The sequence below is a fragment of the Rhineura floridana genome, chromosome 4 (genome assembly GCF_030035675.1).
Source record: "Rhineura floridana isolate rRhiFlo1 chromosome 4, rRhiFlo1.hap2, whole genome shotgun sequence".
NCBI classification, from domain to species: domain Eukaryota; kingdom Metazoa; phylum Chordata; class Lepidosauria; order Squamata; family Rhineuridae; genus Rhineura; species Rhineura floridana.
In genome coordinates this window covers 196,468,598-196,481,505 of record NC_084483.1, presented here as the reverse complement: position 1 = coordinate 196,481,505, position 12,908 = coordinate 196,468,598, and the positions used below count along the sequence as shown (strand labels likewise).

General features: G+C 39.6%; 1 protein-coding gene across 2 annotated transcripts in view; it reads left to right on the top strand.

Moving 5' to 3' along the window:
• The window catches only part of CCDC88A (coiled-coil domain containing 88A), a 168,405-nt gene extending 156,346 nt beyond the window's left edge, over nt 1-12,059 (top strand). Inside the window, exons 32-33 of one of the 2 annotated variants that reach the window (XM_061625755.1) lie at nt 6,339-6,440; nt 7,695-12,059. In XM_061625755.1, coding sequence (XP_061481739.1) covers nt 6,339-6,403 — 65 coding nt within the window. In that variant the 3' untranslated portion in view covers nt 6,404-6,440; nt 7,695-12,059. Of the gene's footprint in view, nt 1-6,338; nt 6,441-7,598 lie in introns of both variants that reach the window. The other variant, XM_061625754.1, reaches the window with a different exon arrangement.
• Nucleotides 12,060-12,908: the final 849 nt, after the last annotated feature.

Below are 12,908 nucleotides of genomic sequence, written 5' to 3'. Positions count from 1 at the left end.
AAGCTTCCAGTTCCAGCTAGTATAACGGCTCATTCCACCAGGTCAGCGGCCACTACGGCTGCTTTTGCAACTAACACTCCTGTTGCCGATATTTGCAGAGCTGCTGTTTGGTCTACCCCTCACTCGTTTATAAGGCATTATAAAATAGACCGTTATGCCTCTGCCGATGCCTCTTTTGGCAGACGAGTATTGCAACAGGTTCTTAATGAGGATTACCTTGTGGGTGGTCCCTCCCTGTTATGGGCTGCTTTGGTACATCCCACTTGATGGCATACCTCCTATGGAAAATTGACCATTGGTCTCACCTGAAGGGTGATTTTCATAGGAGGTATGCCATCACGGCCCTCCCAGTTGGAGGATACCTAGATATTTTTTTTGGAATTTTCATATATTATAGTTACGCTATTATATTTTCTTTTACTAGTGAAGTCAAGACTGCTATTACTGTTATCTCGCTATGTTAGAGTCATATTATTATGAATGTTGCTATTATGTTATGTTCTTGCTGGTAGGCCCGTTGGCCTTTTCTCCTGCATTTTTAGATATCTCTCTTTGGACTCGCTGCAAATGAACTGGAAAGTGGGAGGGGCCTGGTGCCCCTCTTGACTTCAAAAACATTCTTGCCTTCCGACGATAGGTGGAGCTAGTACCCGCTTGATGGCATGCCTCCTATGAAAATCACCCTTCAGGTGAGACCAATGGTCAATTCTTTGGTCACTTCTGAACTGACTCTGGCTATCCCAGGGGACCAGAGGATTTGCTTTTCTTGTCCTGAACTCAAAACAATAAGAGAAGCAAATAACTGAATCTACACCATTAGACTAAAATATTTTATGTGAGCTACTTCAGTCTCATTTATTTTAAGTATTTAAATTTTTGCCTGGACTGCATATGAAGAATTCAAAGAGGTTTGAGGAAGAGTCAGGAAATAATGTTCTTCACAAATATAAGACTACCTTTTTTATCTTGACACATTTCCTGCTTCCCATAGTCAAGGCTACACAACTGAAAGATACCCTATAAATGCTCACAGATAACTTTTTGCTTCTTCTTAGTGATCTTTGTGTAGTCCTACATATGGAGCCTGCTTGTGCCCGTGCAACTTCAGAACCTTACACAGCTAGCCAATAAATATTTTGGTGAGAAATCCGCCCACTGCTCTCATGGAACATAATCAAGGGGGTGGCTCCTCCCCACTCAATATCTTACTGGACAACACAGTATTAGTACCTGCAGAAATTTCTGTTCTGCTGTTTGTTTGAGTAGAGTGTGAACTAGACCCACCTCGTTTTTAACTTTATATTCAGCTCAAGTCTCCAATACTGTTCTTTCGGTTTTTAATTTTGCATTTGATGTAGTTCTGTTTAGCTGCCGCCTATAGGTGTCTTCACTGCTGTCAAACAGGTACTTATAGGGCAGATGGCATTTTTCTGAATGTTTTATTTGTGGCAGCAATCTACCCCTCCTTCAGTGATGGGCACAACTTCTGCCTTAGCAAGGGGGCACACTGTGGATACATGCCCCATTGGCAGCATTTCACTATGCAGGTATGTGTCAAAATCACTTATACCAGCTCTGAGCAACATCAGGGCAGACTTTTTTGGCAATACGCACTGAGATCAAAGTCCCAAAAGCCACATAGACAACATGACTCTGTTCTGTCTATATCGTTACTGATGGCCAAGTCTGTTCCTGCAGACAAGGAGTAGTCACTGGTGTTGTGGCAGTCTCATCTAGCTTAACTATTATGTCGTTCTCCGTGAAAGAAGACCTGCCCTCAACATCATAAATATGTCAGAGACAACAAATCCAGAGATCCAAACGAAGGCAGTTTGACTGGCACCTGGCAAGGACATCAATTTAGCTCACAGCACAAAGCAAACCTCGGCCTCTGTAGAGTTGAGAGAGAGAAGGGGATTACCTACTTGAAACACTGCTGACATCAATTTTGGAGAAATAGAAACGGCTGTCTCCCATTTCAGTGTCCAGAATGGTATTTGTCCATCTCACTGCTTTCTATCATAGCTTTAGTCCCAGTGGTCTCCAGTCTGTCCTCAGGGCCAAGTTTGATACTTATACCAATGCCCACTGCATAGCCAACTACTTCTTGCTTTGCCTGGGTTAATACTACCAATATACAAGTGGCCCATTCATCAGGAGTACATATGGGCTTCAGATATCGCATTCAACCCCTTGCTTATTTAACTTCAGTAGAGGGGACCAAATGACACTATCCCCTACCAAGGACACCTGAGCTTATGCCAAGCAGTTACTCCATATGGCTAACTTGATAAAAATGCTCATTAATGGTTCATCACTTTATCCTGGCCTCAGTAACTTCCTCCTCTGCCTGTTTCCTCCACGCCACTTCCCTTCCCTTCTGTGTAAGCCCAATGACAGTGCCTGTCTCTTTTTTTTAACTGATGTGAGTCACTTTGGGACACAACTGTTGTCTGAAAAACAGGACAAATGTATAGAAAATCAATAATTACTGCCTTGTGAAGACATGCTTTGCTGAGGTCAGTGGGGCTTACTCAGGAGGCTTGCTCCTGTATCAAGTACTTGCCTTTTGATGGTCTCTTCAGTGCTAAGTATGATGACACCTAGGACTGAGTCAAAAAGCTCAGTTCTGTGTTGCAACAAATGGTCCTAGGGCCAGTAGCAGTCCTTTCCATTCTTGCCTGTGGTTGGGGGCTCTTTCAGCTGTACTATGTCCAGATCATCAAGGTCACAGTCTTTTTGAGACATCTTCTCCTGGGTTCTCTTCAGTTCAAGATATCATTTCCATCTGCAAAGTCCAAGTCATTTGGCCATTGCAGAGCCAGGGTTGGGTTAGCTTCAAGTGTCATCATTCACTAGGTTAGCCCTCTGGCTAACTTGAAAGCAAACTTCAGTTCTGCCTTGCATGCCATCACCTCAGATCACTGGATCCTCACCATCAATCATAGGGAGTATGCAATTAAATTTTCTCTTTATTGCCAATAGACTTATTTCCCAACGAACAATGCCAAGGGCACTGCAAGAGTAAGCAAAAGGTCACTGGGGGTGTGCTTGTTTTCATGTGGACCAAGAACCTCCTTTCCATGTTTTCTTTTATCCTGCTAACAACAAAAACTGTAGTGAAAATTATGGCAGGATAGCCTTGTTCCTATTCTTCTGCCAGAACTACCATCATCTGCCAGAAAGGTCAAACCTTCTGTGTTGGGACCCAGCTCAGATTCTCCACTCTGATGCCCTCAGTCTCAAGCTGATAGTGTGGCTGGTCTGGCTCAGTTTCAATTTCTGATGAGGTATAGCCAGTTCTGGAAGCAGTACATAAGCCTGTCTACATATGCTTCTTATGCAGCTAAGTGGTCTTGTTTCTCACATTTATAGATTGGACACATTTTTCTGCCAACTACCTGATAACTATTCATCTTGATCTCTTGATTCGAAGGACTAGCCCTCTCCTCACAATTTTCTGAGTGGAGATTTCTACATTCCCCATCCAGTTAATGACTACTATGCATTCTCATCCCTAGGTAAAAACGTTGGATGGGATTGGTGAATCTATTGTCCATTTTGGGACCATCTGCCTCTGAAACCTAACAGTGATTTTCACCCATTTGATGGCAAAATAGTTTTAACCGCTGGTTATTTGTAAACTGCAGTTATTTATGTATAAGTTCTTTTTCCTGGTGGCCATCATTTCTGCAAGGTGGAAAAATGAACCTTGTGCTTTCCAGTCAGACCAGCTGTATTTAGACCTTCACAGGAATACAATAGTATAGAATAAGAGAATACTAGAATAGTAGGGTTTGAAGGGGCCTATAAGACCATCAAGTCCAACCCCCTGCTCAATGCAGGAATCCAATTGAAAGCATACTTGACACATGTCTGTCCAACTGCCTCTTGAATGCCTCCAGTGTTGGAGAGTCCACCACCTCCTTAGGTAATTGGTTCCATTGTCATATTGCGCTAACAGGACGTTTTTCCTGATATTCGGCAGAAATCTGACTTCCAGTAACTTGAGCCCATTATTCCATGTCCTGCTCTCTAGGATGATCAAGAAGAGATCCCGTCCCTCCTTTGCATGGGAACCTTTCAAGTACTTGAAGAGTGCTATCATATCTCCCCTCAGTCTTCTCATCTCAGGGCTAAACATGCCCAGTTCTTTCATTCTCTCCTCATAGGGCTTTGTTTCCAGTCCCCAATCATCCTTGTTGCCCTCCTCTGAATCTGTTCCAGTTTGTCTGCATCCTTCTTAAAGGTACTCAAATTAGATTGCCTTTTCTGTCTAAGTTGTGTCAGCTTTTCATTTATACTAGGACATTGTCTTATCTGCATTTTATCCTAATCCCTTGCGAAGGTTAGGAAAATCTTTGCATACCTTGGACATCCATCATGCCCTAGGCTTTTATACTGACAGAACAGCTATGTTCCGGTGTAACCTGTGTCTTTTCATCTGTTACGAGAGCTACAGAATGGATCTACCACTGTCAACGTATAAAAAATAAACTCAGCACCTCTTGCAGTGGTTTTCATCAGCTATCAAGCTTTGCTACGAACTGACTTGGCTGCTGGTATCCATGGAGGTCCACATTCATACCGCAGGAGTTATTTCATCCTGCCACTGTATGGACACATAACTTTGCTCTGTGCACTTGAAGAAACATGATACTGGTTAAAAAACAAGTTTTTCCTAATTTAAATTCTTGCTCAGTTTATTAAGGAAAAAAAAGCATAGTTCTTAGCATAGTTGTTGACTTTGCTTCTCGTAATAGTACAAGCATAGCCCAATTTTTGTGGCTGCAAATACAGAAATATTTTTAAAAAGAAAATTCCACTACATAACAATACAACTAATATTTTAAAAACATTTCCTTAAGAAGACATTCACTGCTTTTGAGCTTACTGTGTAGAATGCAGCTGTGTAAATGTCACTGGCTCCTCTTCAATGACCAGCAACAAAACTTCCTCCATCCCTACATCTGTATCATGTTGTTACTTTTAAAACATTGATTATTTGAATGTTCTGCGTTCTATTATATTAAACATGATGCTTGTATTCCTATTTATTTGTTTCATTTAACAGGATTTGTATGCCTCTTTATTATCAATGCCTTTAAACAGAATAGGTTATTTTTGCCCAAATATAGGATCCTAATTTTATTGGAGGAAAGCCATAGTATCATGGGCATCTACTACTGTTGTTTATTTTTTTATGTTAAAAAAAGCATGTTGAAAGGTTGCCCATAAATGGTGATTTGTACTATCCAGATTTTACATCAGACAAAGCGAGGTCTAGCTGTTGTGACTGGTATAAGAATCTATTGCAAAGCCCATTTTTCTTTTGAGAATAATGCTGAGCTGCACCAGTTAAGGAACTGCAATTCTATACACACTTACTTGGAAGCAAGTCCTGTTGAACTCAATAGGGCTTACTTCTGACTACACGTGCATAGGATTGCACTGACATACCCATTTTTGTCTAAACATCATTTATTGGAAATGCTTCTAGGGTCACATCTATACATAGTACAGATCATTCATTTCTTGTTCACTGCATCTGCACTTCCCTAGCCTATTACGACTTTTGAAAAGGTAATCGAGCCAATTCACATGACCAACTGACACACAGAGACACTTTATTATAAGTGCTGCTTTACCATATGTCTATGTCATAAATCATACCACTTTTAAGAAGTTTCAAAAGGAGGGTTGATAAATAATTAGGTAATACTAGGTTAAGTTATGAAATAGGTGAGTGGCAAAGCAATCATAGATGATTCTGCACATGGGCCCTTGAATGCACTTTTTTTACTTGCATAAATTCACCCTAAGTCAAGGAATTAAATTCAGGCCCGCTATCCCAAGAGAAGCACTTGATTAATTCTTTTGCTGTGAATTGGGACAATTGTTTTCCTTGCAAGAACAGGCCTGCTTGAAGATTTACTTTTCTAAATATATAGCTAATATCAGATAATTTGGTTTTGCATGTTCCATTTTATTGCATGCAGGGATAATTTTCTGCTTTACAGACTTTATTGTTAGGGTGCATAAATCAAATGCACATTTTCTGCTGCTGTAATTGGCCACAGTTCCATAAATGTCCTTGTTTCAGGCATTATATTTTGCATTTTTATCTCCTGGATGATAAATTCTCAATTGCAAAGAAAAAGACAAAGGTATTAACAGTATAAAGTTGCTGGGCCTCCAATTGTGTTCCTGCTTTCCCTTCTTGTTCCTCTCCTTGATTTTTGTACACTCTCTACTGTGGTACCTAAGAATAAATGTTGCAATGTGAGGTCATTTTTTTCCTTACTGAATAAGTAACACAAAATGCTTTTCTTCTGCAGATGTGGAAGCTAAACCAGAAAAGAGAAATTCAAAAAGCAGGTCTAGGGAGCAACAAAGCTCCTAATTCTATTTCCCCCACTACATGAGATGTGGGCCAAGTGGTGAGTTTTCTGCCCAACGTGTAAATGAGATTGCTTTCATTTACAGAGGGGAAAAAAACTAACATTTATAAAGACAAGTGCACATTGCATTAACAGTTGTCAATCCTGCTTGCTTTAAATGGCTTGCTGTCTTGCTTATTACTCAAGCCAAACCAGCATGTGGCACATATTCATCTGCCCAGGCAAGGAACATCCAGTCTTATAAATCCACCTTGCTTTCCTCATCCTTGCCTCCAAAATTAAATTATTGTGTACAGTAGCAAGTCATAATCTGAAAACTGATTTACAGTTATTCATTCTATGACTCCAGTGTAATCCCCTGCCAGTGTTGTATCTATGTAAACAGAGCTCCTGTTTATCCCAGTTTCTGAAAAACTGTCATTTTCTCAGAATTTGATTTAAATTCCTTAAAATAAATTACAGGAATTCAGTTTAAAAATAGAACATGACATATGATCAGAGCTGTATGTACTCCACAGGAATAAAATAAAAAATCCACACCTGGGCAATGTAAGTTGTGTGAGTCTGGATTCTGTGAACTGAATAAATTAAGCACAGTGCCTCTTATTTTATATAACTCTCATTTTTCCTATTTTGCATAATTTATTCCAGTTACGTTGAGGGACATAGAAATATTTAGGGCGTTTACTCCACCCCACACACACATTCTGGATCCTGAAAAACATGTTTTCAAGCATATCTTTGCAATCCTAAGGACTTGAAATGTGTTTGTCTTTTTTTACCAAAAAACCAAACCCTGAATTCTCATGAAACTGAATTCTTCCCCGTCCCGCCACTTGTGCTTTTTTTACACTCACACAGAATTACAGCATATGCACAGTGAAAGCATAGCTACAGAGATTGAAAGGCTGCAATCCTGTACGTACTTACATGGGAGTAAGTCCCACTGAATACAGTGGAACTTGTTTCTGAGTAATCATACATAGGATTGCACTGGTGTAACTGCTCTGTGGTGCCCAGAGGATGCCATTATATAATATTTACTATTGGCATTGTCCCTTCTTCTTAATCATTGTTTAAACCATTTCTGTTGTGTCCTGCTAGCTCTTCTAGTAACTTTACTTTTTATCTCTTCTACATCTTTTAAGCTTTTCTTACATTTTCTTTCTTCTCTTTCTACTTTTCAATTGAACACAGAGAGAAAAGTGTCCTTCAGTATCTCAGTATGAAGCCTTTATTTCTGAAGTAACAAGGCATCCGGCTATATGAATCATGTTGTGTTTTTAAAAAAAGTTTTTACAGGCCTCCATGAATAGCGCAATCAAGAATATGCATCTTCTTTCCTTGAATCAAGGAACTGTGCTGGTGTCTCCTGCTGAATTTTTTAAAAGAAGGAATATATTGCACATTGCACTGTTAAGATCTACTGAATAAAGGACAGTTTTCACCTCTCTAACAATCAAGGGTTGTACGTACGGCTTCGATAATTGCTCCAGGAAATCAGTTATTATCTTCTTCATTCCTTTATGAACTCAGTCACCAATTGCTTACTGCTTCTGCTAATAATTAGCAATATTTAGTTCTTTATAAATCTTAATGGGAAAAAGGCTGTTGTTTATTGTGGAATTTGTTGTAAATACAGGTATAAAAATGAGCCCCACAGCTTCTTGGCAATTCCCGGCCTTATTGGGTTTGCATAATTTGCATGACGTTGCTCTTCGTAAAATGAGATACTGCTGATTATTTTGATGCATATAGCAAGAAGAAATTGTTTAGGTATCTGAAAACATAACTGAACACTTTAATCCACACTCCACGTAAATTCACTTTTTCCATCGGTTTTCTAAGCAACAACTTATACTACACAACCAAATTCCAATTTTGGGTGGGGAAGGGCAAAAAACAATTAAAGAAATATTCCTGGAACTTTCTATGTCCAATAAAATGATTTCTATTTTCAACAAATAACAAATTTTCAGAATAAAACTGTCTTCAGTTAAATATTTTGTATTTTTACTTGTTCTTTTTATTTGCAATTTTGTTAATGAGCTGATTATAGCTTAGGTCCCACCCACCTATCAAATTGGGCCTGGAAGGCTGATCCTGAGAAGGATCTGGCCCATATAGCCAAAAAGGTTTCCCCTCTTGGCTTAGGAGGAAGCTTTATGGGGAAGGACCAATATAAATAAGGTTATGATCAGCATTTCAAGCCGTTCCTTTTATTAGGGCTCTTACTAATAAGTCACTCTGTTTTGTTCCTTATACATTTATATGAAATAAGTTTTATTAATGTTCTTGGTACTTTTAAAATATTTGTTGTCTGTGTTTGTCTTAAACTCTTGCAAAGAGCACAGGAAAATAGATTTGGTTAATCCTGGGAAATGTACATGAACTTACTCTGGTTTGTATTAAATTTTAAAGGTTTATTTTCTTAAAAGCCACTAAATGTATTAATATTTCCACGACAATGTATTGAATTTTAACCATTTAACCTCATTGGGTTCATTCAACCCTGCTAATACTTATGCACACAAGTATCCTTAATCCCATCACACTTCACTTTTATTTCAGCCAAGCTATAACAAGTAGATTTAACAGTCTAGAAGCCAGCCTTCACCATCCTGGTGTCCTACAACTCCCAGGACATCACTAGGTAAGCTCTTGTTGGCTTGCTATCGGTGTCCTATTTTAATATCAAACTTTAAACACACACGTTTCACACAGCATTATAAAACATTTATTACAGCCATTAGGCTTTTTTGCTGATGGCTACACTAGTGTTATTTGTAATGTAAGAAAAGATTCTGTCTCCTCCACTGGTAAATTGAAGACAAGGTGCAAGGCGTAGCATGCAAGCACAACAAGGGCCAGATAGGCAAGTCTGCTAGCCGCTCCAATCCTCTCCTGAGAGCAGCAAATACTCAGAACCCTGTCACACCTGTGGCTGTGTAGGCACATTCCTGAGAGGCCAGTACATGCTGGACATCTAGTGGCCCAAGCCTGTTATTTTGTTTTGTGCTGTTTTAATCTTACTATTTCATTTTTCGTTTAGACTGACGTATCTTTCCACCCTGAGGCCTTTGAGTGAAGGGCAGTCTATAAATACTTGGAATATATAATAATAAATGATACACCCTTGCACACAGACTACTCACAACTATTGTCTAGAAGCTGCCTGCACTTCCTGTCCTCTCCATGGGGTGGTAGGATCGTAACCATAAGTTGATCACTCCTAAGTCCATGGTCTTTCAAATATTATCAAGCATACTTAACTATGTTTTAAGATTTTTGTAAGAATAAAATCAAGTGAATGGTAAGCTCCCTTTACCACTGATATTAAGACAGAACTGATATTAGCCATTTGAAAATCACATAAAATTCTTCCATTGCTTTGTTTAGTAGACAAAAAAAACTTTTCACATTTCCCCACAACAGCATCACTTATTACTTCAGTCCAGCTAGCTCAGATGACCAGATGCTAGGGGCATGCAGTGAAGGATCTGTATAAACTTCACTTCCTGGTGCATCAGCTCCTTCAAGTGACTGTGCTCAAGTCAGCTGGAGGCAGGCAACACCATTGAAGTGGATCTGAGCTTGGGAGGATCTTCAGATTATATAGAAGTATAGAGTTTCATTTCCAAATAACTAAGTTAATTATTGAAAGAAATGAAGTTAGCAGCTTCTACAGGAGTTAACATACTGTATTTCCCCAAGGCCTGGATCTGTGAGCTTCCAAGTAAATTCATTTCCCATGAGAGTGATAGTGCTCTCAGATTTTGAGCACAGCAATCCTAACCTTCCTCATTAGAAGAACTAATTTAGAAATCCAAAAGTGAGCCCCAAGTATCACTGTGTGTCTAAGTAAGCCTGATGTTAAATTTAACCAGAAATTATGCTGCCATGACAAAGAAGAGTTGCAAACTGTTGGTCAGATCATATGACCATGCAACTGTGGCTCCTCTCTGTGGTGTGCTATTCATATGCAACCAGTTGCCATGGATATCCTTTAGTCGTTATTTATTGGGGAAATGCCTATCTTGAAGGCTGTCAAGAGTAGCTATCAAAAGGTCTGGGCTGAAAACAAAGGTCTTCACCTGGCACCTAAAAGTCATCAGACTTGGTGCCAGATGAGCCTCCTTGCAGAGGGCATTCCAAAGGCCACCCCATCTTGGGTTACCACTCTCCAAACCTGTGAAGACGTGGGAACCTGGGAAAGGGTGATTTTAATATCTGAGAACATTGATGTTTCTAAATGTGGATATACGTTGGTATGGTGATTGGCTAACCCTACAGATCAGCTTGTTTTGTATGAACCAACCCTAAGGAGCTCTGTGGTACTGTAGCTCTGTTTAGACTCTAGAGCTTTCAGGAAAAAATGTGGATTTTTCATGCATTTACCAACATCCTGATTGACCATACCTATTTTCTTAAGATTTGCACCTTGTTGAGTTTTGCACTTATTTCATATTCCTGTGTGTTTCAGCTTAAGAATTTGTTTCACAGGCACGCTACCTTTCTGAAGGCAGCTATACGAGCTAGACTAAGCATCATCTACCTGAAACTTCTCTTGTGCATGCAGGCCTCTCTTGGAAGTTAAAGGGAGTTGCGCAAGAGCATCATTTTATTTATCTGACACTTGCACAGGCAATGTTTAAGGGGGATCATGCCCTTTGTAATGTACCTATTTTGGCCATAGGCTGGATTTAGCACTGTGTAAACTTTTGTTGTTGGTTTTTTAGCATAATTCAGTGTGTTAAAACTGAAATACAATCTTCCCTTACCAAATGTAATTCATTGATCTCTGGCAGAGGAAGAGGCTTATGGGCTGTAAGTAATTTGTTTCTATAGCTCCTTCTCAACAAGCCTAGTCATTTGTTTGTATAAAGCCAGATGCTGTTCTGCTAACAGCTTAATAGAAAACAGAGCCTGGATTTTATGCAGGAGAGCCGAGGCCCCTGTATATTTTTAGCTTCCCTTTCCAGAGCTCATTGAGGAACCTGGCTCCCTAACCTCTCTAGACTCCACCATTTATAAATCAGTAAAGAAAACTGAAATGGTCATCCCACTTTGTCTCAATTTTCATTACAGTCTACACAGTTTATAAAAAACAACTTTTTAAAAAAAAACTTTCTAAAATCTGTGACAGTGTCAAGAAGTAATGTGTCACTTCACCATCTCTTTAAATCCCAGCACCTTTAGAACTAAATGCAAGGGCTTTTTCACTGCACATGACAATATTCAGCAGCTGTAAAGTGGAAGGTGGAAATCTGTTGTTGAAACACAATGAAATGTTTTCATTTCCATGCTGCTGCTGCAGTTGCTAAGGCTACAATCGCCTTTTCCAGAATGCATTATGTCTTAAAATGTTTTGTGTTCTGAGAGACTGAGCAGCTCTGACAATGGAGCCAATGTATGTGTTCTGATGTAAACTCGTGTGTGCGTGTGTGTGTGCGTGTGTGTGTAGCTCAAGCATTGTTAACAATGGAACTGCCTTAAAAGGGGAGAGCGCCTGGGTGCGGCACAAACTGTTTTAAACACTGTTTTACAGAAGCTGTTATTTAAAGCTGTAGTTTTCCTTTCTTATACCTATTAAGGAGTTTTGTAATGTTTGCCATTGTACACTACTTAATTATGTTATTAAAATTCCAAGCCAAATAACTTTTCCCCTCTCTCTCTCTTTTTCAAAGAAGCTTTTATCTGGTCCTCCCAAAAGATCACAAACTTCTCAAGTCCACATGTATACAGTTGGGATAAAACATTAAAGGGGTCCATATCTGGAAGGAGGAAGAGGCTCACATCTCATTTGTTGCTTATGTGCTCCACGCATTTGAACTATAAAGTGTTAAGTCAAATGCAGTTGTGTTAGGAATTCTGTGAGTTGTTCTGGTTGCCCAATTTTTTTTTTTTAAAAAGATAGCGTACAAGTAAAAAAGTGACTGAATCAAAATGGCCAAGGGATTGCTGCAGCTTTCCAATGGGAATAGGGTGTGGCAGCAGATCTGAGGGACAAGTTATATATTTTTGTTAGAAGATCAGCAATCTCATATTTGAGTTCTTTGAGAACTCTTGGGTGGATGGATATTAACTGACCAAGCAACAACCAGAAGGGAGCTATACCCATGACGGGGTAGGTGTGCTTATTAATGGATAGTCTCCAGGGAATCCTCTCACATACCTCGATGTTCCCCTTTGATTTTTCCCATATTGGTGAATAATTACTCTGCCATAACAGTGAATGCGAAAGAGGCTAAACCTTAACAGCATGTTTTGAGGAAGGCTCCCTCCATGCCTAATACTGAATGGACCAGCTCTCAATGACAGGGATTCCACTCCCTAGTAGCTTTGACATATACAAGCCCTTCGAGACACTAACCACAGAGGACTGCTCAAGGACTTGCTAGCTTTTGTGTAACAGACTTCCATTGTGCTTGTTGAATCCATTATGCTCTTGAATGAAGGACATCTGTCAATCTTAGTTTCAGGCGAAACATCTGAGCTCAGGTCATT